This window comes from Geotrypetes seraphini, chromosome 4 (genome assembly GCF_902459505.1).
Source record: "Geotrypetes seraphini chromosome 4, aGeoSer1.1, whole genome shotgun sequence".
Classification (NCBI taxonomy): domain Eukaryota; kingdom Metazoa; phylum Chordata; class Amphibia; order Gymnophiona; family Dermophiidae; genus Geotrypetes; species Geotrypetes seraphini.
The window spans coordinates 212,550,822-212,577,782 of NC_047087.1; the positions used below are offsets into that span (position 1 = coordinate 212,550,822).

The window sequence follows — 26,961 nt, forward strand, 5'->3', positions numbered from 1 at the left end:
TAATTTGGGGTATTAGGTTTTATGTGGACTAAGCTATTAAATAACGTGTGTACAGTTAGTGAGGAAGCTATTTACATAACATAACATCGTACTTCTTATCCGCGTAACCATAAATTCAACACGGTTTACAAAAGATTATAAACAATAAACAATTTAATGAAAGCAAGAAAAATTATTTGACCAATTGTTTTGAAAATAGATAAGTTTTCAACTGAGTTCTAAAATGTTTATAAGAACAAGCTCCAAGCAATAGCGATCAAAATTTTCTATTGTGGGAAGCCGCTAGAACTGCTAAAATGTGGTCAAGAAATTTCTTGCTTTTGAAGCCCTGTACTGGTGGAAAAATAAACAGGGCATTAGATCTTCTACTGTATTTGTATGATGCTAAAGAAAATCTATTGGCCATGTAAAACGGAGCGGTGCCATACATAACCTTGTTGCAAAAACAACCCAACTTAACCAAGACATGAGCTTCCATTGGAAGCCAATGCAACTCACAATAAAATGGAATTACATGGTCATACTTCTTAAGTCCGTAGATCAATCTGACCACTGTAGTCTGAATCAATATAAGTCTGGCCATGTCCTTCTTGGAGATTATCAGATAGACAATGTTGCAATAGTTTAGAAGACTCAGCAACAGGGATTGAACCAGAAGTTTAAAAGCAGAAAACTCAAAATACAATTTAATGGTACGTAATTTTCATAATGTGTAGTAACCTTTATGTACCACAGCATCTATCTGTTTTTTCATGGTCAAATGCTGATCCAGATTGACTCCCAATATCTTAATTGTTGGTTGAATTGTATACAATGTTGAGTTTATACTGATCGAAGGTTCATGAGAGATCTTGTGCGGTGACACAACAAAAAACTTCTTATCAGGGTTGAGTTTGAGTTTAAATTCCTGCATCCAAGAGTTTATCAGTTTCAGTACGGACTCAATTTTATGAAGGATATGGGACAGAACTGTGTTACAAGATATAATAATCGTAATGTCAGCGTAGCTGAATAGTTCTATACCCAGATTACTCAACAAAAACCCAAAGAAGAAAGATATAAATTAAATAATGTGGGAGAAAGTGGGGAGCCCTGAGGTACGCTGCTCGAATTTTTCCAATTAAATGAAAGCTGATTATCAAACCTAATGAAGTCTGGATTCCAAAAATCCTTTAAATCATAGGAGAACATTGCCTTGTAAACCTAAAGCATCCAAACAAGCTAATAATTTGGTATGGTCTATCAAATTAAAGGCATTACTTAAATCAAACTGAAGTACCAATGCACTACTACTCTTGTTCAGTAAGCTATTTAGATGGTCTAGTGCTGAAATGGACTCTAAAACCTGATTGGGAATCTTGCAGTAGGGAGTGTTGCTCAAGATATTTTGTTAGCTGGATTTGAACTAGGCCCTCCATGATTTTTACAAAAAAGGGAATAGATGCAGTGGGTCTATAGTTGGATGGTAATGAAATAGATTCTTTAATATTTTTAGTTATTGGAGTGATAATTATATTACCTTCCTCTTGTGGAAATATTCCTGCATCTAGAGCAGGGGTATCCAACCTGCGGCCCAAGGGCCGCATGCAGCTCCGGGAAATATTTTGTGTGGCCCCAGTCTAGGGCAATGCAGTGTTGTCCTCTGCTACCCCTGGGTGTTTACCGTCTTGCCGGCTCCCTCCTCTGTCTTACTGCAGGGTTTGCACGTATGTGCGGCCTCAGAAAATTTTTTTTCGGCCAATGCGGCCCAGGAAAGCCCAAAGGTTGGACACCCCTGATCTAGAGAGTCAGATAGCCATTCGAATAATTTCAATCTGAAACTTAAAGGAGCAACTGCTATAAGATTAGGAGAGCAGGGATCCAACAGACAGTACGATTTTGCATATCTACAAAATAGTTTGGAAAAGTCATCCCATTCTGGATTTTCAAACATAGACCAATGTAGAGCTGCGCAAACTTCTTCTTCCATCATACTAAAATGATAATCTATGTTCTCTGGACAAGATGGACAAGAAGATCTTAAACATAAAACCTTGGAGCTAATGAAATTTTCTAAGTCATTTGAGGATGGGAGAGGCAACCATAAAGATTGTGTCTTTTTAGTCACATTAAACACATTATTGACTAAGTGAAATAGTTTTTTTAAGTTGGTGCTGGTATTCCCTACTTTATCTGAATAGTAAGCTTTTCATTTCTCCCTTAATAGTGATTTGTTAATTTCTAACTTCCTTCCTTCATTTTTCTTTATCCATGGCTGCTTTTGATTTTAACCATTTTTTCTCAAAGCGGCGCACTATTCGTTTCATCTCTAATAACTCTACATCATACCATTTTTTGGAATCATCTGCTCGTCTCTTTACGACATGCTTGGGAACGATTTCATCTAAGATGGTATCACATAAAGTTTTCCAATTAGATGGAAATTCATAAATTTTACCTTCCGGTAATAATTCAACTCGTTTCCAAAATTCAAGTGGGTTGGGTAATTTCCTAATGAGGAATTCTTGTTTTTGTGATTTTTCTTTTGAATTATATTGCTTGATCCATCCCAGAGAAAAATAATAAATAAAATGGTCTGACCAAGGTGTCTGGCATATCAAAGCAACTCCTGATTGATGTGGCCTGTTTTAGTACCAGGAAGAGGCAGTCAGAAAATACCGTGAAAGACTGAGTCCATGATTCGCGAATCGCAAATTTGCAGGGGTATACTGTATTACAAAACATGGTTAATATAGTATGACATGACTTGGTAAAAATGGTAGGCAAGCGTGCATGATGTAACATAGCAAACGGAATAGCATATATTGTGCGACAAACATGGCATGAGAGATTGTAGCATGGCAGACATCTTTTTCCCCCTTATAGATACTGTATAACCCTGCATTCTTCCAGTAAATCTGTCTGAGTTTTAGAACTAATACCTGTACTGTGTTGGAATCAACAGTTTGCATGTTTATTTAATTAATAATGCCCTTTTCTTTGAACTGATAAAACACTTGAATAATTGTCAAAAATGTATTAAGTTAATCTAATAAGAAAGTGACACCTGCTCTTGTTTGCTGACCTTTTTTATGTGATACTCGGGTAAAATGCAAACTAAGAAAAATGAAGGCAGATATAGGCCACATGGCCTACCCTCTCCTCTCCCTTAGAGATCCAACCTAGCTGTCCCAAGCTTTCTTGAATTCAGATACACTTTTTGTCTCCACCATTTCCACTGGGAAGACCGTTCCAAGCATGTGAAAAAAAGTACTTTCTGAGGTTACTTCTGATTCTATCCCTTTTCATCTTCATCCTGTGCCCCCTCATAACAAGAGTTTCCAGTTATGGTTGATATTCAGTGGAACTTATCCAGGTAGGAATTCCCCATACCTGGATAATGCCATTGAATATCTGATCAGACTGCCCTGGCACTATTCATGCAGTACCATGACAGTTTGGGATGGAACCTGAATGGAGTTGGGAGTTACCTTGGTTAGCAAGTTTCAAGTTTATTAGAAATTTGATGAATCGCTTATACATAATTTACTAAGCAAGTTACATTAAAATCCAAAATATGCATACAACATACAATTTAAAAATGCAACTAATAAGAAAAGGGGTTGGACGAACAGACCAACAGACAAAACTGAATACGAAGGGAGTGAAGGGGTAAAGTTACAAAATTAATAATTTGAAAAGAAGGTAACAATACAGGGAAAAAAACATAAGGAGGGGTATCTGGTTTTTGTTTTTTTTTCTTTCTTTTATTTTTAAATTATGGTAAAGAGTGTACTGCACTGTATATATTCCAATCAGAGGGTAAAAGCATCTTTGAACAAGAAGGTTTTTAAATTATTTTTTAAATGGCTAATGTCTTTTTCATCTCTTAAGTATTGGGGTAGAGAATTCCAGACTATTGAAAACATATCATGTCGTCTAGTGCCGATCACTTTTAAAGAAGGGACTACCAGGAGACCTTGGGCTGTAGAACGAAGAGAGCGGGATGTGTTATACGGAATAAGTATCCTATTTATAAATTGCGGCTCGCTTGTAGATAAGGTTTTAAATACTAAGAGTAGAATTTTAAAGGTAATAGCAGCAATATTCAGTCCGCTAACCAAGTAACTGCTGGCTGTCTCCCACCAAATACCCTGATCAGCAACTAGCCCAAACACTGGCTATGTTGCATGATATAGCTAGCTAGCGCCAATATTCATTGGCTGACTAGCTAAATAGCAGGTTTATCTATGGCTTCTATGACTTAGCCGATCATCCAATGAATATCAGCTTGGTTGGCTATATCAAATCTGGATATGACCCTGGCATTGAAATTTCTGGTCTGAAAACTGGCCCCAGTGTGCCCAAAATTCTTAACTAGCACTGCTTCTTTTTTACTAAATGTGATTATCACAAAATACAAAGAAACCCGATGCTTTGATGGTCACCTAGGTCAGTCGGATAATCCAGAATGTCAGACAAGGGAAGGTTGGACAAGTGAAACTCTACTTTACTTGGTATTCTGTGCTGCCCAATATCTGAATACTGACTTTGAATATCTGGGTATAAAAACATATGGCAGCTGGTATTTAAAATAACATTGCCTACTATGGCTGAATATTACCCAATTTCTATTTAAATTCTGAGTTGTATACTCTATATTGAGTATGAGAAGAGCTTTGGATGCACATGGAAATTTTATGAACATTATTGATTTGTTTATTGTTGTTTTTGTTTTTTTCTTTTATTGCCAATATGCCAAAGGACTCTCCCGGGTTTTGAAAAATCGAGAAGACATGATAAAGAAAGGTGTTGTTGACTGGGCTCTTGGTGAATACATGGCATTTGGATCTCTGTTGAAGGAGGGAATACATGTTAGGCTAAGTGGACAAGATGCGGAAAGAGGTACTTTCAGGTAAGTATCAACAGGATTAGAATTCATTCTTATCACAGACAAATTTCATGCAAATAGTAGTGGAACAATAGTATAGCATTTGTGATTCTGCACAGTTTTCTTGTAATGAAATCTGTAAGAATAGTAATACCGTATTTTCACGCATATAACGCGCGCGTTATACGCGTTTTTACCTACCGCGCATACCCCTCGCGCGTTATACGCGTGAGCGCGGTATACAAAAGTTTTTCTATATAGTTCCCACTCCGCCCGACGCCCGATTCACCCCCCCAGCAGGACTGCTCGCACCCCCACCCCGAACGACCGCTCGCACGCGCTCCCACCCGCACCCGCATCCACGATCGGAGCAAGAGGGAGCCCAACCCGACCATGTGCCTCAGGCCGCGCCCCAAGGGCCTATTCTGATTGGCCCACGCGCCTTAGGCCCCACCAGTAGGCGGAGCTTTGGGACGGATGGGCCAATCCGGCCTCATTCCGTCGTTGGCTGCCTGCCGGACAGGCGGGTTTGGCTCCCGTCTGTCCGGCCAACTACCAAAGGTACGGGGAGGGGGGGGGGGGGTGTCGTGGGGGTCGGCCAGGGGAGTCGCGGGTCGGCTGGGGGGGTGGTCGGAGGTTTTTGGGGGGGGGCGGTCGTTGGAGGGAGGGGGGTTTGCGTCGAGGGCAGGAGGGCCTGGGATCCCTCTTACCCGTAATGTAGTGCGGGGTGGGGGTAGGGGGTCGCCGTGGCCAGGAGGGTTTGGGCTCCCTTCTGGCCCGATATTGTCGGGGAGTCGGCGGTCCTTCGGGGTGGGGGTGCGAGTGGTCCTGCCGGGGGGGGGGTGGATGTATCGGACGTCGGGGGGGGGGCATCAGGCTTTCAGGATGGGGACAGACCTTCAAGGGGGACAGGCAGACCTTCAAGGGGGGACAGGACTTCAAGGGGGACAGGCAGACCGAAGGGAGTGAAAAAGCTACGGGACAGCGCACGGAAAGTCAGGGCGGGTGAACGGAGAGTCGGGACAGCGCACGGAGAGGCGGGGCAGTGCACGGAAAGTCAGGGAGGGTGAACGGAGAGTTGGGACAGTGCACGGAGAGGCGGGGAGGGCGAAAGGAGAGTCGGGGTGGCCAGAGGAGAGTCGGGGCGGGCGAAAGGACAGTCGGGCTGCATGCGCGTTATACCCGTGAGCGCGGTATACAAAAGTTTTTATACATAAAATCGTGGTTTCTGCGCGTTATACCCGTGTGCGCGTTATACACGGGTGCACGTTATCTGCGTGAAAATACGGTACTTGTAACTTGTGCCACAGGTGCTTTAAAATACAAGCTTAAAGCAGAAGAGACCCATAAACAATAACATCGTATTAAATGTCCTAAAATTGCCTAAAGGCTGGAAAACAATGACATCTGTGACGAAAATAGCCCTCTAAAGTTGCTATTCCAGGTATCACTGTTCTTTTGGTAAATTGTAAGTAAATTGCTGGCAGGGATTAGAAGGGTAATTTTATAACAAAGCACTTAGGTTAACTGGGCATCATCATTGATTCCACATTGTCCTTCAATGACCATCTTCAATCCTTGGTAAAAAAATGCTTTTTCAGCCTTCACATGCTGAGGAAAGTTAGATCCTGCTTCCATCAAAAACATTTTACCCTCCTTGTCCAATCCATCATCCTCTCCAGATTGGACTATTGCAACTCTATCTACTTAAGCCTAACTAAGAAAAACCTCCACAGACTCCAACGGATTCAGAATGCCGCGGCCAAGCTCATCTTCGCTAAAAGTAAATTTGACCATGTCTCCCCGCTCCTGGCCAAGCTCCACTGGCTTCCGATAATCGCCAGGGTCCACTATAAATGCGCTTGTTTAGCTTTCAAAATCCTAGATGGTATCCTCCCTCCCTTTATCCCTCTTTCTAGGAATTCCTCAAACCCTAATACCACCAGATCCTCCCACAAATTAAAACTATCCTTCCCCTTGCTAAAAGGCATTTCCCACACAGGAAAGCTAGGGACCTCCCTCCACTTCAAAATCACTGAGCTTTGGAACAACCTTACCTCCCCTCTTCGGATCTTGAGCTCTCTCCAAGTTTTCCGCAAACATCTGAAAACCTGGCTTTTCTCAAAAAATGTAAGTCTCCCTCCAATTTAGGAATCAAGGAAACTCAGGGGAGATATGATAGAGACCTTCAAGATCATGAGGGGCATAGAGAGGGTGGATAGGGACAGATTCTTCAGGCTGAAGGGGACAACAGGTACGAGGGGGCATTCGGAGAAACTGAAGGGAGATAGGTTCAAAACAAATGCAAGGAAGTTTTTTTTCACACAAAGGGTCGTGGACACTTGGAATGTGCTACCGGAGGAAGTGATCAGGCAGAGTACGGTACAGGGATTCAAACAGGGATTGGACAGATTCCTGAGGGATAAAGGGATCGTGGGATACTGAGGGAGGAGCTGGGATGTAACACAAGTATAGAAAGCTAACCAGGTAATAAGTATAGAAACCCAACCAGGTCGTGCATGTGCAAGACCGGAGGATTAGGACTTCGATTGGAAGATAGGACTTCAATGTGAAACCAAGGTGGCAAGGGAGCCCCTTCTGGTGATACAGACAGGTCGTGACCTGTTTGGACCGCCGCGGGAGCGGACTGCCGGGCAGGATGGACCTATGGTCTGACCTGGCGGAGGCACTGCTTATGTTCTTATGTTCTTATATCTTGGCATCCCAAGTCCTCTAAATTTTCTTCACACTTCTACCTCTAACCCTCTGTTGTAGTTTCTTCCTATTTCTCCTACTGAAAACCGCGTCGAGCTCTACGAACATGGAGATGATGCGGTATACAAACCTAAGGATTATATTAGATTAGATTACTAGCATAAATCCTGTAGACATCATGCCTAAATTGAAGGTACGGACATTAATGCCTGCTAACAGTTGGTGTAAATGTTTGCACCTATTTTATCAAAATAAGCACAAAATTGTAAATAAAACCCTAGCGAGTTAGTATTTTCACTGCATAAGAATGATCGCTGTGAAATGAAGTAAAATCAATACTGGTATCTCCGGTTATTTCCTGTACAAGAGCGGTATGAAGAAGACCCTAAGGGCAGATAAGTTCTTTATTTTACTTTCTTTATTTTGAGTTTTTGAATCTGTGTACAATCACTAGAGTATTGGTAATAGCGTTTAAACAAGCAAGTGGTTTTGACTCAAGTAAAGAATAGAAGAAACGGTAGAGTTTTTTGTAGACCGAGGATGTATCTTCATCTTCAAATGGATATTTGAAGTTGACTTGTCCGTAGGATTAATGTTTTTGTACAAAATTCAATGTGACACTGAGGTCTTTTTCTCCACTTTAAATAATAACCTATAGGGTTTTATTTACAACTTTTTTTTCTTGTTTTTCTTAATGCATTTTTTGATTATATAGCATTCAATTGTATTGTATAATTTTTGCATTTATTTTATAAAATACTCCCCAAATTCTATATAATGTGCTTATGGATTATTTATGCTAATTGGGGCTAATTAAAAGTTACGTACAGCTTGCAAAGCACGATTCTATAAAAATTGTCTTGTCCAAAGTGCGATTCTATAAAAAAATGTGTCTTGTCTATTTGAAAGTGGGTGTGATTAGGGGGCGTGTTTCTAGTTAAGTGCATGTTTTTGACTTAGATACTGTTGTGCACACAAATTTGATGCAGGCATTTAGGCCAAGAAAACCCTGGCCTAAATAGGGTGCACCTAAACATTAGGATGTCTGGCAGTGCTAAGCATGATTCTATACAGTGTGCATTACTTTTATAGAATTGTGTTAGCACCACACTGGTTGGCACCAATTTTTATAGGTGCCATATGTAAAATTTAGGCGTACATGTATAAATTGTGTCTGACCATTGCATGCCCAAACTCTACACCTGAGCATCTCTATTATATCAGATCGCAGGAGGATAGTGAGGAACTCCAGAGCGATTTGTGTCGGTTAGAAAAATGGGCGGAGAAATGGCAGATGAAGTTCAACGTGGAGAAATGCAAGGTAATGCATTTAGGCAGTAAGAATAAGGAATACGAGTACAGAATGTCAGGTGCAACTCTGGGAAAAAGTGAACAAGAAAGGGACCTGGGTGTACTGATAGATAGGACCCTGAAGCCGTCGGCACAATGCGCGGCAGCGGCAAAGAAGGCAAATAGAATGTTGGGCATGATAAAGAAAGGAATCTCGAGTAGATCGGAGAAAGTTATAATGCCGCTTTATAGGGCAATGGTCAGACCCCACTTGGAATACTGCGTCCAACATTGGTCTCCCTACCTAAAGAAGGATATAAAACTGCTGGAGAGGGTGCAGAGACGAGCAATTAAACTAGTGAAGGGTATGGAGAAACTGGAATATGAGGATCGACTTAAAACACTGGGATTGTTCTCCCTTGAGAAAAGGAGACTGCGTGGGGATATGATCGAGACCTTCAAAATACTGAAAGGAATCGACAAAATAGAGCAGAGAAGATTATTTACATTGTCCAATTTGACACGGACAAGAGGACATGAAATGAAGCTAAGGGGGGGACAAGTTCAGGACTAATGTCAGGAAGTTCTGCTTCACACAGAGAGTGGTTGACATCTGGAATACTCTCCCAGGGGAGATTATTGCGGAATCGACAGTCCTAGGCTTCAAAAGCAAACTAGATGCATATCTCCTTGAAAGAGGCATATAAAGATATGGTTGGCTATAAAATAAGCCAGGTGTATACCTGGCAGGGCCTCCGCGTGTGCGGATCGCTGGACTTGATGGACCGAAGGTCTGATCCGGAGATGGCGCTTCTTATGTTCTTATGTTCTTATATAAGTATGCATCAGCTTTCAAGGCATGACAATCTTATAAGAACCCATTTATTGCATAAAATAACATTTTACACTCAAATAGGCTTTATAAAATTACCCTATAGGAGTCTGTATAGGCTTTGAATCAAGATGAGTGTATATCCAAAAATAGTTTAACCCTATGTCTGCATGTTTTCCTTTTCTCATGGGTTTATTTTAGAGGCTAAGTTGGACCATCTTAATGTAGATGGCAATGCTAGAAAGGGTATTTGGAGATAAACTTCTTTATCCTAGGACAAGCAGGCAGTATATTCTCACTTCTATTGCAAAAGGCATATGAGTTTTGAAGCAGTGGGTTATTCTCCTGTACTCGTGAGTTTGTAGGTGGCATCATCTACCTTTTTCTCTTGGTTCTGCCTCTTGAATCTCTGGGCTGTGCCCCATCACTTCAGTTTTTCCTTTTAAGGTATCTGATCTGCTTTGATTTAGATTTTTTATTTTCGGGTCTTCATCCAAACTGTGGGGCTTGTGGTGCTCAAGAGGTTCCCTGTTTCACTGAGACAGCTCTGCCTGGGAGAAGACACAGACTCTGTGGTCAGAAGCCTGTAGCCAGAAGGGCAACCCTTTAACAGGGAACCTACCTGCCCTAACACTTTGGTGGCTCGGGGGACCATTCCCCTGGGAGCATGGGTTGCTCATGGTTTTTACCAGAGCTTGAGCGCAGACTTTGTGTCCCTTTGTTGAACATGAGGGCTTTAGTGAGTGCCAATTGTGTTCCTCCCCCCCCCCCTGAAGACTCATGAAGAGCTGTGTGGGTCTGGGGGTCTCAGATACGTTCAGGGTTTGACTTGCAGCCCAAAGAAACAAGTATTTGGAGTGGAATTTCATGCTTGTCTGAGGCAGCTTTCTTCTCTATTGTCCAGCTTCAATTAGATCTGAAGCAAGCACAGTACCAGTACAACAGTGAGTATAGGCTATTGTAGCCTGTGGGAGACATCGGGGTGGCCTACAAATTGATGTTTTAGAGGTTTCTAGGGCTGGTATTTGGGTCTCTCACCTTCAAAAATCCCTTTGTTGAATTTTCTATGCTTTAATTTAACTCTCCCTGGACATTTTTTGGTGCTAAAACGTTGCCATGATGTCCATCTTAGATTTCCTGATTTGATTTTAAAAGCCTCTATCTGCCTCAAAACACCTCAGTTGTGCTTAAAAATCATTCCAGATGGACTCCTCAGGCTGTTTTAATGTGGATTCATGCCAGATTTGTGCTGGCTGGCTGAGGAGTGTCCATGTTCCATGTGCCGCGGGATATGGGGGGGTGGGGGGGCAGCGTGAGTGCTGGGCTTAGCTCCCTCTGGTCCCTTTAGGGTATCTCACTGGCAGGTACATAAGAACATAAGAATTGCCGCTGCTGGCTCAGACCGGTGGCCCATCGTGCCCAGCAGTCAGCTCCCACAGCGGCCCTTAGGTCAAAGACCAGTGCCCTAACTGAGTCTGGCCTTACCTGCATACGTTCTGGTTCAGCAGGAACTTGTCTAACTTTGTCTTGAATCCCTGGAGGGTGTTTTCCCTTTAATAGCCTCTGGAAGAGCGTTCTACCACTCTCTGGGTGAAGAAAAACTTCCTTACTTCCAGCAGGAGCATCAAACCAAGAGTAGATCCAAAAGAAAAGGTAACTAACCGGGACTTAAATTGCCTATATACAAATGCTAGGAGCCTAAGGACTAAAATGGGGGAGCTAGAAGTTATAGCCAGAAATAAGGACCTAGACATAATAGGAATCACAGAGACATGGTGGTCAGAGGACAACAAATGGGATGTGGCCCTGCCAGGGTACAAACTCTACAGGATGGACAGGGCACACAAGAAGGGGGGAGGAATAGCACTGTATATAAAGGACTGCATTCCTTCAGCCAGAACAGAAACAACAATAAGGGCAGACAGTCTGGAGTCACTATGGGTTAAGCTGACAGGAGGGGAAGGAGCTGACATCAAATTGGGACTGTACTATCGCCCACCAGGACAGCCAGAAGCAAACGACCTGGACCTGGAGGCCGAACTGAGGCAGGTGTGCAATAGTGGAAGGGTGGTGGTTATGGGGGATTTCAACTACCCGGGAATAGACTGGGACATTGGACACTCAAATTGCACAAGAGAAACTAAATTCCTAGAGGCGATAAGGGACTGTTTCATGGAGCAGCTGGTCACGGAACCAACGCGAGGGGATGCCTCTCTAGACCTAATCCTCAACGGTTTAGAGGGACCCGCAAAGGAAGTGGTGGTACTAGCACCGTTAGGGAACAGCGATCACAACATGATCCAGTACAAATTAAACATGGGAACATCAAAGGTGAAAAGAACCACTACGACGGCACTCAACTTCAGAAAAGCAACTCTTTGTTGCTTAACATTACTCAAAAGGAAAAACGACAACTGCAAATTGTTCAAAACACGGCTATAAAATTAATCTATGATGCCAGGAAATTTGATCATGTTACTCCACTTTTCAAAGATGCACATTGGCTTCCTATTTGCCAGCGTATACAGTTTAAAGTTCTACTAATTATCTTTAAAAACTTGATTTTCAATGAACCTCAGTGCATTTCTAAAATGCTAATTTCCTATAGTTCCGCACGCGCACTTAGATCATCTTCCCAAAACTTATTAGTCATTCCATCTTTAAAAATTATAGGCACTCGTAGATTAGATATGTTTTCGGTCGTGGGCCCCCAATGGTGGAATTCATTGCCCCAATATATAAAAATTGAAAAAGACATTCCCTCTTTTAAGAAATCTCTGAAAACATTTCTTTTTAAAAAGATTTTTAATACATAAATTTTTTTTAAATAAAAATTTTTTCGTTTCAAGAATTTTACTTCCTCCTCAATGTTTTACCCTTAAATGTGTTTCTTATTATAAGATATGTAACTTTAACCTCCCTTCCCTTCCAATTGTTGTTGGTCTTGTCTAATATCTAGTGTTTATATATTTATTGTATGTTTTTTATCTTAACTAATTGTATTTTTATGTACATCGCTTTGTATAAAGATATAGCGATTCATCAAATATTTAATAAACCTTGAAACCTTGAAAAGGAAACTACAAGGACATGAGGAAAATGGTAGGAAAAAAGCTCAGCAACAGCTCAGGAAAGGTGAAGACCGTAAAGGAAGCCTGGACACTGCTTAAAGGCACAGTGCTCGAGGCACAAGACTTGTACGTCCCAAGGTTCAGGAAAGGGTGCAAAAAAAAAAATCGAACTAGAAACCCAGCATAGATAACATCTGCAGTTAAAAAGGCGATAAGCGACAAGAAATCATCCTTCAAGAAATGGAAAAAGGAACCAACAAAGGAAAACCAGGAAGAGCACAAAAGACACCAGAAAGAATGCCATCGAGAGGTCAGGAAAGCAAAGAGAGAATATGAGGAAAAACTGGCAGGAGAAGCAAGAAACTTCAAACCCTTCTTCAGGTATGTGAAAGGGAAACAACCAGCCAGAGAGGAAGTGGGACCACTGGACGACGGAGGAAGGAAAGGAGCGATAAAGGAGGAAAAAGAGATAGCTGAAAGGTTAAACAAATTCTTCTCGTCAGTCTTCACCAGAGAGGACACATCCAATATCCCAGAACCCGAGGTGATTATAAACGGAGAACACGACGAAAGGCTGGTACAACTAGAGGTAAGCAAAGGGGATGTCCTCAGACAGATAGACAGACTGAAGAGCGACAAATCACCGGGCCCGGACGGCATCCACCCAAGGGTACTAAAAGAACTGAGAAATGAAATAGCAGAGACACTTCGCCTAATATGTAACCTCTCCCTAAAAACTGGGGAGATCCCAGAGGACTGGAAAATAGCAAATAACACGCCCATCTTTAAAAAGGGATCAAGGGGTGACCCGGGAAACTACAGGCCTGTGAGCTTGACCTCGGTTCCGGGAAAGATGATGGAAGCAATGGTAAAGGACACAATATGCGAACTCATAGAAAACAATGGACAACTGAAGGTGAGCCAGCATGTCTTCTGCAAGGGAAGGTCGTGCCTCACGAACTTGCTGTACTTCTTTGAGGGAATAAACAGCCAGATGGATAAGGGGGAATCCATAGACATTATTTACCTTGACTTCCAAAAAGCCTTCGACAAGGTACCCCACGAGCGGCTACTTAAAAAGCTGTGGAACCACGGGGTGCAAGGGGATATCTACCGATGGATCAAACACTGGTTGGCAGGCAGAAAACAGAGGGTTGGAGTAAAGGGCAAATACTCAGACTGGCAATGGGTCACGAGCAGAGTTCCACAGGGGTCGGTGCTGGGACCTCTATTGTTCAATATATTTATTAACGATCTCGAGACGGGGTCAAAATGTGAGGTTATCAAATTTGCTGATGACACCAAACCCTGCAGCAGGGTTAGAAACACGGAAGACTGTGAAGCCCTGCAAAGGGACCTAACGAGACTGGAAGACTGGGCAAAAAAGTGGCAAATGAGTTTTAACGTAGAGAAATGCAAAGTCATGCATGTAGGGAAAAAGAACCCGATGTTCAGCTACAAAATGGGGGGAACACTGCTAGGGGTGAGTAACCTTGAAAGGGACCTGGGGGTGATGGTCGACACATCACTGAAACCATCGGCGCAGTGTGCGACAGCCTCAAAGAAAGCAAACAGAATGCTGGGCATCATCAAAAAGGGTATCACAACCAGGATGAAGGAAGTCATCATGCCGCTGTATGGCGCAATGGTGCGCCCGCACCTGGAGTACTGTGTTCAATACTGGTCGCCGTACCTCAAGAGGGACATGGCGGTACTCGAGGGAGTGCAGAGGAGGGCGACTAAACTGATAAAAGGTATGGAAAATTTTTCATACGCTGACAGGTTAAAAATGCTGGGGCTGTTCTCCCTGGAGAAGAGGAGACTTAGAGGGGACATGATAGAAACCTTCAAAATCCTAAAGGGCATAGAGAAAGTGAACAAGGACAGATTCTTCAAACTGTGGGGAGCCACAAGCACTAGGGGTCACTCGGAGAAGTTGAAAAGGGACAGGTTTAGAACAAATGCTAGGAAGTTCTTTTTTACCCAGAGGGTGGTGGACACATGGAACAAGCTTCCGGAGGAGGTGATAAGCCAGAACTCTGTACAGGGGTTCAAGGTAGGTTTGGATAGGTTCCTGGAGGATAAGGGGATAGAGGGGTATAGATAGAACTTGAGGTAGGTTATAGAAGTGGTCAGAAACCACTTCACAGGTCGCAGACCTGATGGGCCACCGCGGGAGCGGACCGCTGGGCGGGATGGACCTCTGGTCTGACCCAGTGGAGGCAACTTCTTATGTTCTTACGTTTGTAAGGAATCTATCCCCTTTTAACTTTAGAGAGTGCCCTCTCATCCTCTCTACTTTGGAGAGGGTGAACAACCTGCCTTTATCTACTAAGCCTTTTCCTTTCATTATCTTAAATGTTTCGATCATATCCCCTCTCAATCTCCTCTTTTTAAGGGAGAAGAGGCCCAGTTTCTCTAATCTCTCACTGTAAGGCAACTCCTCCAGCCCCTTAACCATTTTAGTCACTCTTCTCTGGACCCTTTCGAGTAGTACTATGTCCTTCTTCATGTACAGCGACCAGTGCTGGATGCAGTATTCCAGGTGGGGGCGTACCATGGCCTGGTACAGCGGCATGATAACCTTCTCCGATCTGTTTGTGATCCCCTTCTTAATCATTCCTAGCATTCTGTTCGCCCTTTTCGCCACCGTCGTGCATTGCTCGGGCAGCTTCATTGACTTATCAACCAGTCTCTTTCCTGAGGGGTCTCTCCGAGTACTGTACCGGACATTCTGTATTCGTGTATAAGATTTTTGTTACCGACATGCATCACCTTACACTTATCCACGTTAAACCTCATTTGCCATGTCGCGGCCCATTTCTTGATCTTGTTTATGTCACGTTGCAGGTCTTCGCAATCCTTCTGTGTCAAGTTTGGGATCAAAATCCCCCCTGGAGCCCTAAGGTAGCGACTTGGTGGATTTTGCAAAATGCAGATGCACAGACTTCTCTGGGCCCATAAGGAGATAAGGTAAATTCCTTCAGGAGTCCTTGGGGCTCTCTATTTAGGGGTTTACTCCAGATTTTGTGAGTTTGTTTGCAGTTGTGACAAGGTGGAGTTCCTATTACTGACCAGCGGAGGGAGCCTGAGCAGTAGGAAGAAGGAGCTAATCTTCATAACATCCTGCAAAGGCTGCTGGGAGCCGTCCACTCACCCTGTGAGAATGGTGTCCTACTTCTAGTGGAAAGAGCTGGGAAAATCAGATGCTCTTTCTGGAGCTAGGCAACCCTCGAGAGGAGGAATGTTGGCCTCTGGCCTAACCCTTGGTAAGCCTGTTAGATCTTGGGGGTGACCAAGAGGGTACCCCAGGGTTGACGAATGGCAGAGGGCCCAGTGGTGGTGTGAGAGATCAGGGGAGTGAGTGACTGAAGAGTCCTCACAGAGAGCGGCTGATGAGCTGGAAGAAATCCTTAGGAAGATCAGGGGAATGAGAGATGGGGCTGTCCTCACAGAGAACGGCTGAGGGACAGTAAGTAAGTCCCAGGAAGAGCCCTCAAAGAGAGACTGGCTGGGAGATTGGAAGAGTCCTCAGGGCATGTGTTTTTTGATCAGACTACTGAGGGATGAAGAGTCCTCAGTCCCTGCGTCCAGGAAAAGATGCCTGAATGAATGGAAAGCCTGGAAGAAGGAGTAGCCAGAGGGTCCATAGAGCCTGGAATCTAGAGAAGGGGTCAGGTTTGACGTACGACGGTGAGAAAGGCAAAGTGTTCAGGACCTGTGGAGACCCAAGAGTCCAGGGAGCGAAGGGACCGGCAGTGGCCCCACAAGAAGAGCCAGAAGAGTCAAGGTCCAAAGCTGAAGAGGTCTGGTAAGCAACTGGCAGAAAGACCGGCCTAGCTAGTGGCAACTGGCATAGAGACTGGTAATGGCACCGGAAGCTGCCAGAGGAGCTCAGGGAAGCAGCCTGATAGACCCTGGTGAGCATTAGCCAAAGGTCTGAGCAACCGGCAGAGGGACCAGTGGAGATACCGGTAATGGCACTGGAAGCTGATGGAAAACCTGAAGGGCCAATGAAGGGTTGGGAGAGGACCAGAAGACCGTGGAGTCCAGGGTAGGCCTGAAGATGACCAGAAGGAGCCTGGAGGGACCTGGTCACATGTTTTAAGAGTAACTATAGTGTTGATGTGTTGTTTAACAGTGTTTGTGTTGCATTTTTTCCAACAGAGCCTGAATAAAAGAACAAAGGTGCCTGGGGACAGATGTGAGATGGGAGTTGACCACTTGGCCTGATCACATGATCACAGTAGCCTATTTAAATTATTGGGCACTGCAGGCACCATCTGGGCTCATTCTGGTGATTACCCCCTCTCAAAGTGTGGTTCTTCCATCTAAGAATCGTATGCAGGACACAGAAGTCCAATCGGTTAAGGACTAGGAGGAATGGAGTTCAGAGTCAATGCCCTTAAAACCTTTGTTTGAATCCTTAATCTTGGAGGATACAATCTCAGACAGAGGTCACAAGCCATGAGTCTTTGGCAACTGATGAAGGCTCCGATGTCAGTGGTCCTAGCGTTTCTCCAGGATGGTCTCAAGAGTGGTTTGGCCGTTGGCTCCCTTGAAGTACAAGTGGCAAGATTCTCGTGTTTTTGGGCTTGAGTAGAAATTATCCAGTTGTCGCCAGATTTTTGAAAGGAGCATTGCGGCTATATCCTTCTCTGCAAAAGCTGTTCCTGATGAGGAATCTTAACTTGGTTTTGTAGGCCCTCAGTAAGGCTCCATATGAGCCCTTGCAAGAAGTGTCTTTGATGGATCTTATCATTAAGATGAATTTTCTAGTTGCTATTGCTCCAGCAAAAAGAGTATCTGAAATACAAGCTCTGTTGTGCAGAGAGCCTTTCCTTAGGTTTATGGAGGCAGGGGTCTCCCTCTGCACGGTTCCTTCCTTCTTCCAAAGTAGTCTCAGACTTTCACATAAGTCATGAAGTCCGACTGCCTGCGTTCTTTTCCATGGGTTTGTGTAATAAAAAAGCATAAAAGATAAAGAGAAGATGATGTTTTGGCATTGTTGGACGTTAGGAGAGTTCTTCTCCATTAGCCAATAGTGAAAATGATTTTCACCTCCATGATTATCGTTTTGTGCTAAGCTCTAGCTGCCTGGGAATGACAGCCTCTAAGGCTTCTAATGTTAGATAGATTTGTGCAGGTATTTCTTCAGCATATATTGGATGTGGTAAACTATCACCAATCGCTTTGAGAGCACACTCTATGAGGAGTGCGGCTTCTTCATGGTTGGAGTCCCTGACATTGTTACCCAAGGAAATTTGTAGGGAGACTACATGGTCCATCCTTCATACTTTCATGAACTTCTACAGAATGAAGGTGGCAGCATGAAAGGACCCCACTTTTGAGTCCTCTTTGCCCACAACAGACACATCTGTCCCACCCTAGATTCAGTGAACTGCTTTGGTACATCCCACCAAGACTCATATGCCTTTTGCACCAGAAGGGAAGATGAGGTTCTTACCTCGATAATCTTCTTTCTAGTAGAAAGGCATATGAGTCTTGAAAGCCTTCCTCTCAGATTTCAATTAGCCTACTTTCAGGCTCAAACATGTATGTATTTCCAGATGATAGAAATAGGAACCAGATCTGTCTCAGTCAGTGTGGGCAGTCAGGATCATGGTTCCCCAATCTTACTTGAGTTTCAAAAAAAGCCTTCTCTATGAGAGGTATGGAGGATATGCCAACAGAAGATCCACCATGCAATGTAGAAGAAAGGCATCCAATGCTAGTCTGCCAAGCAATCTGAGCCTGGAAGAGATCTGAAGGACTTTGTTGAAATGAGTGGCAAAAAAGATCCATTGAGGAGGTGCCCTACTCTCAGAAGATCTTGCGAGCTACATCATACTGAGAGATCACTGGTAACATTGCATCACCTCACTGAGAGCTAGATACAATAAACAGTATCAGTAAGACCGCATGGGTCTGCTCTGATCTGATTTTTAGCCGAGTCTAAAAAAGCTATTGATGCACTAAAAATTTTACTTGCAAATGATTCACACAGAGGTTTGTCATAATCCCCGTCTCTCACACATGCGCAGAGCCGGCAGGGGAAGACCAAATAGCTGAGAGGCAGGGGAATGCCTTCTGCCACTCAGCTGTTCAAGGCAGAAAATCTTTTTTTTTTTAATGAGCACAGATCCTGTGTGTGTGTGTGTGTTACACACGCACAATATCTGCCCCATCTATAATAATAAAATGCTAAGCGCGCATGCGCACTCTCACCGCATGTTCCCTGAGATCTGATCTTTTGGGATGTGCCGGCAAGAGTGCACATGCGCGCTTACTACATATCCGAAGGTGCGCTAGAGACGCGACAGGCGCGTTCGGCGTCGGGACATTTAGAGGCAGCCACAGAGGGGGAAAATAAAAGTGTACCATAGTCGTCAGAGAGCACGGAGCAGCGGTCCAGGAGTGACAGAAAAGGAGAAGCGAGAGTTGGTGTCACTCGGAGATGGCCGCCGCAGCCCCTGTCACCGCCTAGGCCTCCCGGCTACTCACACGCACCCTCTGAAGGGCTGGGGCACAAAGAGCGCCTCCTGCCCCCCACCTCTCCCCGGGACGAACCTAGAAACAGAGCCGGCCTGGCCTCCGCGACAGACCCGAGGAGCCCAGCAACTTTACGCCCTGGCTCTTGCGCTAACCCCACCGCCCAGGACCCGAGTCCTTTGCTCTGCCACATCTCTGATGATGTCATCAGGACGTGCCAGAGAAAATCAGGGCAGTAGAAGGACCCGAAGCAGCGTGTGAAGACTGCTGCACATGCTGTTGGAATCGACAGGTTCGTAGACCGCGGGAAGGGAAGGGGGGGGGGCGTAAGGGACTAAGGGAGCCGGACAGACCGCAGGAAGGGGGGTAGAGGAAACGCTACTACTGCTGCACAGGGAAGTGGTGTGGGGGGAGGGAATGCTGCTTTGGCTGCTGCATAGGGAAGTGGTGGGAGAGAAATGCTGCTTCATAGGAGGCAGGGAGAGAGACAGATAGATAGAAAGACAGACAGACAGACAGTGGGAGGAAGGGAGACAGAAAGAAAAGAAGAAAGACACAGGGGTAGGGAGTTATACAGAAAGACAGACAGACAAAGGGGGCCAGGGACAGAGACAGACAGAAAGAAAGACAGTGGGAGGGAGAGAGAGACAGAAATAAAGACAGACAGACAAATATTCTAATACCCGTTAATGTAATGGGCTAAAATACTAGTTAAAAAAGAAAAGAAAATTGTTCCCTCCCATCAATGACCGCCCTCCCTGACGTTTTGCTGACAACAGCACCGGGGACCGACCCCCCCCCCCCCCAAACCGCACCAGCGAAAATCGTCAGGAGGGATGCTCACTCCCTCCTGCCTTATTGACCCCCCAAGTGAGGAAAAATTGGCAGGAGGGATGCCTACTCCTTCCTGCCAACGGAGACCCTTCGCACCAAAGTAACTTATGAAACAGCTACTAGCCCTTTAAAATGCCATCTTTCCTTAACTCTGATATGAATTAATTTTACTTAGATTTACAAAGGCTGCTTCTGTAAGCTATATTACAATAGAGGGAGGAGCAGAGAAATCTAATGTTTAATGTATCAAACTTTGGCAGTTGTAAATCACATATAATATTTACTATATACTGTAATAGCTATTATTGGTATAATGGTTCACATTGCCTTAGTGCTTGTGGAGATATAAACATATTGGTATGATTCAGTCAGTTAATCTTACTCGTTACTCAGGGAGTTAATGGAGTACAGTAATTGCTTCAGTTATCTCTGTTTTGATAATATGCCTTGGTACTGTTTTAATGCTGATTAATGAAGCTGTTGAGGGCTGTAAAAGGAGGTGGTTGGGGGGAAGCTATTGGCTCAAGCTTTGGTTAGCCCTTTAGAAGCATTTAGTAGGTTAGATTAGTGTTGAAAGTAAGCAACTATCTGCTAAATAGTCCCAGGTGGGAAAGATTACACTTTGAATAGAGACATTCACATTCCTGGGCTGCCAGAGTTAACCCTGGGATTTTTCGTTGAAACAGAATGCTTAAATACATCAGCATAATCAGCAGGCAGCCAAGCTGGTCTTTATTTTCATTTGTTTAAATTAATGACTCATAGGAGAAATTCCATGCTGTTAATACTCTGACAGAGTTGAAGGCTCCAGGGTCCTTAATTTGCAAGAGCATTAATAAACAAGAAAAAGCCAATGCTAAACACATTATTGCTCTTGCAGTTCTGTGTTTTCAACTGTTCTGGTACCTTGAAAAGCCATATTGCCATAGAAAATTATAGTGTGCAGCAGTTATCATGTCTTGATTGTTAATGTCCACCAGAGGAATCCCATTCCATCTGGATCTCTGTGTTTCCATTTACAACCAGAGTCTTCTATTAGAATGTTATGCTGTTGTTATTTAATATTGTTATTATTATTATTATTATTATTATTATGTTCTTATATCCCGCCATACCCAAAGAGTTCTAGGCGGTTTACATCCATTACATTAGGATCCGGTCTGAACCCGGATTTACAAAAATTTTGTCGGAATTGCAGGTAGCGTGGAAGGAAGCCTCTACAGCTAGTGTATGCATGTTTACATTATGTTCAGTATTGTTCTGAGAGCCTGTAAGCTAAGCAAGCAGCAGCTTCCTCCTAGGTTCATGTAATCCAGGGGTGTCCAACCTTTTGGCTTCCCTTGGCCGAAAAAATGTTTCTGGGGCCGCGCAACACTGCAGCAAGGCAGAGGAGGGAGCTGGCAATTAGGTAAACACCCGGGGGCAGCAGAAGAAAACACTGCATCGCCCTTGACCGGGACCGCACAAAATGCTTCACGGGGCCTCAGGTTGGACACCCCTGATGGATGTAATCTTTATTCTTAATAGTTAAATGTTGCATGTGACTTATTCCCTCTAGTTAGGGTTACCAGATGTCTGGGAAAACCCAGACATCTCCTCCTTTTTAGAAGACTGTCCGGGTGTCTGGAGGGATTTCCAAAACCCGACAGTTTGGGTTTTGGAAGTCCCCAAGCTCAGGGCCATGTCCAGAGGCCCTCTGCGCATGCACAGACATTGATGTGATGACATCATAAGTGCTCACACATATGTGTGACAACATCATGTTGATGTATGTGCATGCGCAGAGGCCTGTCAGATCTCGGGGAAGGACACGGGAGGTTTGGATGGGGGAGGAGCTGGGGGTGGAACGGGGCAGAGCTGGGGGCAGAACAGGACAGGGCCAGGTGTCCTCTTTTTTATTATTTTTTTAAAGAGGAAATCTGGGAACCCTACCTCTAGTCTCTCTGAAACCTTTCTGACTTCTTACCTAACATATAACCCTTCTCCCTAGACAAAGTTCTTCCTTGTGGCTCTGAAACAGGTTGGCTGAAATGCTCTTCAAATCCTATAAATGCATTAATTTCAATCTTGCCTGCTTGATATCGGAGAGTGTGGCACCCTGAGGTTGTGGGTTCAAATCCCACACTGCTCTTTGTGATCCTAGGCAAGTCATTTAATTCTCCACTACCCCAGGTACATTGTGAGCCCATCGGGACAGATAAGGAAAATGCTTGAAGTACCTGTATGTAAACCACTTTGAGTGTGGTTGTAAAACTACAAAAAGGCGGTATACAAGTCCCAATCCCTTCCCTTTCTTTATAGTAACTGCAAGCAATCTCTTTAGTGTGTTACTCAGGTGGCTCATTTATGGAATTTGCTACTCTTGACAATTCAAATAAAATGACTTTTTAGAATATATTATCCCTGAAGTGTTGTAGAATTAATATTAGTATTAATTTTTAATCTTTAATACCCAGTCTGAACATGTAGGTCAAGGTGATTTACTAAGTTTGCAGTCAGGGACGTAGCGAAGGTAGGAGGCGCTCAGGCGGTAGCGCACCCCCACCCCCCCCGGACCTCCTCTTTGCCCCTCCTACTCCTTCTCCACTCTCCACTCCTTCCATGCCCCCCAGACCACACTCGTGCCCTCCCTTCCTACACCCATACCTTTTTAAATCTTCGCCAGTGCAAGCAGCTTCTCCGGCCTGCTGCTCACATCAGCATAGGCTTTCCCTCTGATGACACTTCCTGGCCCCATAACCCAGAAATGATTTCAGAGGGAGCTAGGCTGGAGTGAGCAGCAGGCCAGAGTAGTTACTCGCACTGGCGGAGATTTAAAGAGGTACATGGGGCAAGGAATGGAGGGCACGAGCGTAGCGTGGGAGGGCAGAGAGGTGTTGGTGCCCCACCAGTTGGCACCTGAAGTGACCCGCCGCCCCCTACTATGCCACTGTTTGCAGTATATGTAAAGCTTGAAATGTTTTGGTGGCTCTCAGAGCTTTCTCGTGTACACTATGGCCCTGTACATAAAAAAGATTGGCGACTACTGCCCTAGATCCTAGTCCTTATTGGTAATTTTTTGTACCTCTTCATCTTAGGAAGGAAAAAAATCTCCATCATGGCTGAGAAAGCAAGCCAATTTATAGCCTCTCTCCCTCTCCATCCCTGGAATTCATATCATTCTTTTATTATGCACAATTGACATCCATCTATTAAGTTACCCTCAGCCATCCTTCTTTACAATCACTCAGTCTGTATCCATTCATTTCCACACCCCCCCACCCTCCATTTCACAAAGCTGGGGTAGCATCTGCTGTGTGGCCAGTGCTCCAACACCCATTAAATCCCTATGGATGTCTGAGCAATTACTGCAGCATCAGCCACTGCCGTCGTTTTGTAAAAGGACGCCTTTGTCAGTTTAATTCTATCCAGTCATCAGTTATTCAACTGAAGTAGCTACAAAGAGTCTCATCCTACATGTATTGAACTAGAACCAGTGCAGCACTTCTGGTATTAATTAGCCACACTAACCCCCCTCTTTTACAAAGGTGCGCTAAGCTACATATTAGCGTGCGCTAAACGCTAACGTGTGCATGCTATCCTAGAGATTCGTTAGTGATTAGTGCATGCGTTGATGTAGCGCACGCTAATTCCATGCTAAAATGTGTGGAGGGACATAATCGAAAGGAACGTCTAAGTTTGTTTTCGTCTAAGTCGCAAGTCCACATTTTCGAAAAATACATCCAAGTTTTTTCCCTTTCAAAAATCATCTAAGTATACATCCTGCCGATCTGACCATCCAAGTCGCTAAATCGTCCATCTTTATACCACATTTTCATCCAAATTTTCGTCCAAGTCAAAAACGCCTAGAACAAGCCCTGTTGGACGTGGGAGGGGTCTGCAAAGACATGGCACATAAATAGTGGGATACCTTACAGGGCACTGCTGTGAACTTCACAAAAAGGGTGCCATGTCATCATTTCACTACAGTTCATGGTGAGCCCCCCAAACCACCTCCAGAATCCCCTAGACCCACCTATCTACCACCCTAATAGCCCTTATGGCTGCAGCAGCCACTTATATGCCAGTATAAAAGGGATTTGGGGGTGTATAGGGGAGTGCACATGTTTCATTATCAATGCAGGGATTACAGGGGCTTATGGACATGGGGCCTCCTCTTCATGGGTCCCTAACCCACCCCAAGATGGCTTAAGATGCCTCTGTGCAGGACAACTAGGCTTTCCTATGCCAGGCTGCCAGGTGATGATGGTCTGGAGGCTGAATTGTAAAGGTGTGATTACGATTTTTATGGGGTGGGGGGGGGGGGTCAGTGATCACTGGGGTAGTGGGTAGTGTGTGGGGGTCTGTATTATGTGTCTGCAGTGCATATCTGGTGACTTTATGTGGGTTTTTGTGACATAGACCATGTTTTAAATGGTCTAAGTCACAACATCCAAGTTCCGTAGATCCTGTGCTGTATAACTTTCGGTTATACATGCATTACGACTAAGTCTGAGCTTGCCCACGTCCTGCCCAAATCCCGCCCTCAAACCTCCTCCTGAAACACCCCGTTTAACTATGGTCATTCAGTGGCACTATGAAGGCCTAGGTCATTTAGAAATACGTCCAAAACCCGGTTTGATTATCGGCACTTGGACGTCTTTTGTTTATGATTGTCCAAGTGCCGACTTAGGCCGGTTTCTGGATGTTTTTCTCTTTCAATTATGAGCCCTATAGCGCGCCTTTGTAAAAGAGGGCCTAAATTTATTTATTCATGCTGGGTTTTACTAAACAGCATTAGAGATTTCTACTGCGAGCCAGCAAGTTAAATGCTGCGATGCTCATAGAATAACTATGAGCATAGGAGCATTTATCTCACCAGCCTGACCTCTACTGCCTTTTAGTAAAAAAAAAAACAAACAACCCTTTAATTAGCTACAATAAATAATTTTGTTTATGTATTTGTAATAAACAGAAATTAAGAAAACGAGTCTTCTTTGTGGATGTTGAATTGATTTAGTTTACTGCTGATTATTTTTATTTATTTATTTACAAAATGGCTTAAAAAGACATCAAATCAGTTTACACAAATTACAAATATAATAAAAATACAATAAAAAAAATACAATAGTGCACTGGGATGCACATTATGAGAATAATTTAAATATGAATAATGCCAAATTGATGGATCCTTTCCATTTGTTTCAAGATGAATATTATCAAGATTTCTTCTTATGTTTATAGTCATCGTCATCATGTGCTTCATGACCAAGAAGTTGATAGAAGAACCTGTGTTCCTATGAACCATCTTTGGCCAAACCAAGCTCCTTACACTGTGTGTAACAGCTCCCTGTCAGAGTATGGAGTTTTAGGTAGGTACTAGATTATTTCTGGAACATTTCCAATTTTAATTATGCAACTCAGCACATGGTTTGAGACAGAGCTTATAATAAATAATTTACTCAAATTTTTGTTTTGGTTTCTTAAAAGTAAAGGAACAATTTTCAAGGTGCTATTTACAGGCTGAAATATCCAGCTATTTTCTTTTTTGTTCTTTATAAATTTAACATATATTAAATACATAACAAAAGGAAAAATGCAGAAGGAAAATATACAAAATCAATAGTTTCAAGTTTATTTAAAATGTTACTATGTTGCTCATTTGGAAAGTCTTCTAAGTGGTTTGCAATCTAGTTTAAAAGAAAATGAAAATAATGCCAAATATAATAGGACAGAAAAGACAATTTGAAGCTGCTGTGCTGGCAGCGGCGGCATCTCGTATTGCCTGGGATCTGGATTTGGACAGTAGCCCTAACCCTCAATTCCTCTTGGAGGAGGTTGACTATGTTGCTGAATCTCCCTGAGGAAACCTAAGCACAGCAGAGGGATTGGGAACTGGACTTAGCAACAGCAAAGTGGCAGAGAGTGTAGAGTGAACTCAGGGCTTGAAGCCAGAGAATAAAGAAGATGCCACAGACATGATATGATTAACAGATTGACTATGGGAAGTTTTGAAGTGCTAAATTTTGCAGATGGAATCATACTGAACAGTGCTGAGAGACATGAGAGTGCCTTGTGTGGTGAAGTTTTGCATTATGAGTGTGTGGGTAAGGTGAATGGATGGGGTTGGGGGGGGGGGAGAAAAGTGGAATGTGATTGTGGTGGGTGTGAGAAGAGGATTTGATTGGAGGGTGGGGAGGGCACATCTGTGAAGGGGGAAGTTCGGTGATGGGAAAAAAATGTACTTGCTGGCAGCCTTGCCAGAGTGGTGAACACTTCTTTCTTTAGGGATCTCAAACTGCATATACATGGTCAAGTCACATTATTATGACCACTTTCTAATATCCAGAATAACTGCCTCTGGCAACACGGATGGCAGCCAGACGCCTTGGGAGTGACTCAGTAAGATCCTGGGTGGTTGATAGAGGTATCTGGAGCCATGCAGGCTGCAGTGAGTGCAACAGTTACTGATGAATGTGAGGTGGTGGATCCAGTCATCGAACATGTTGTTCGAGGTGAACCTAAATATGCTTGATTGGGTTAAGGCTGGAGAATTCGAATCCTAGTAGAGAGGTTTCAATAATGGTGAAAGAAAACCAAGAGGGTTTTCCCTGTCTTCTCAGCAGCGTGTAGTTACAAGGAAAAAACACAATTTGAAGTGTCTGTTCACAAATGCTAGAAGCCCCAAAAATAAAATAGGATAGTTAGAGTATATAGCACTGAATGATGAGTTAGATATAATAAGCCTCTCAGAGACCTGGTAGAATAAGGACAGTCAATGGGACACTGTATTACCTGGGTACAAGATAGAGTACATCAAATTGTAGGGTTGCGCTATATGTTAAAGAGGGAATTGAATCAAATAAACATTTTGCATG

At 43.8% G+C, this 26,961-nt stretch overlaps 1 protein-coding gene across 1 annotated transcript in view; it reads left to right on the plus strand.

The window, feature by feature from the left end:
* Positions 1–26,961, plus strand: part of OGDHL (oxoglutarate dehydrogenase like) — a 297,827-nt gene that overhangs the window by 189,692 nt on the left and 81,174 nt on the right. The window contains 2 exon segments of the mRNA XM_033942954.1: positions 4,744–4,894; positions 25,328–25,455. Of these exon segments, the coding sequence (XP_033798845.1) occupies positions 4,744–4,894; positions 25,328–25,455 (279 nt within the window).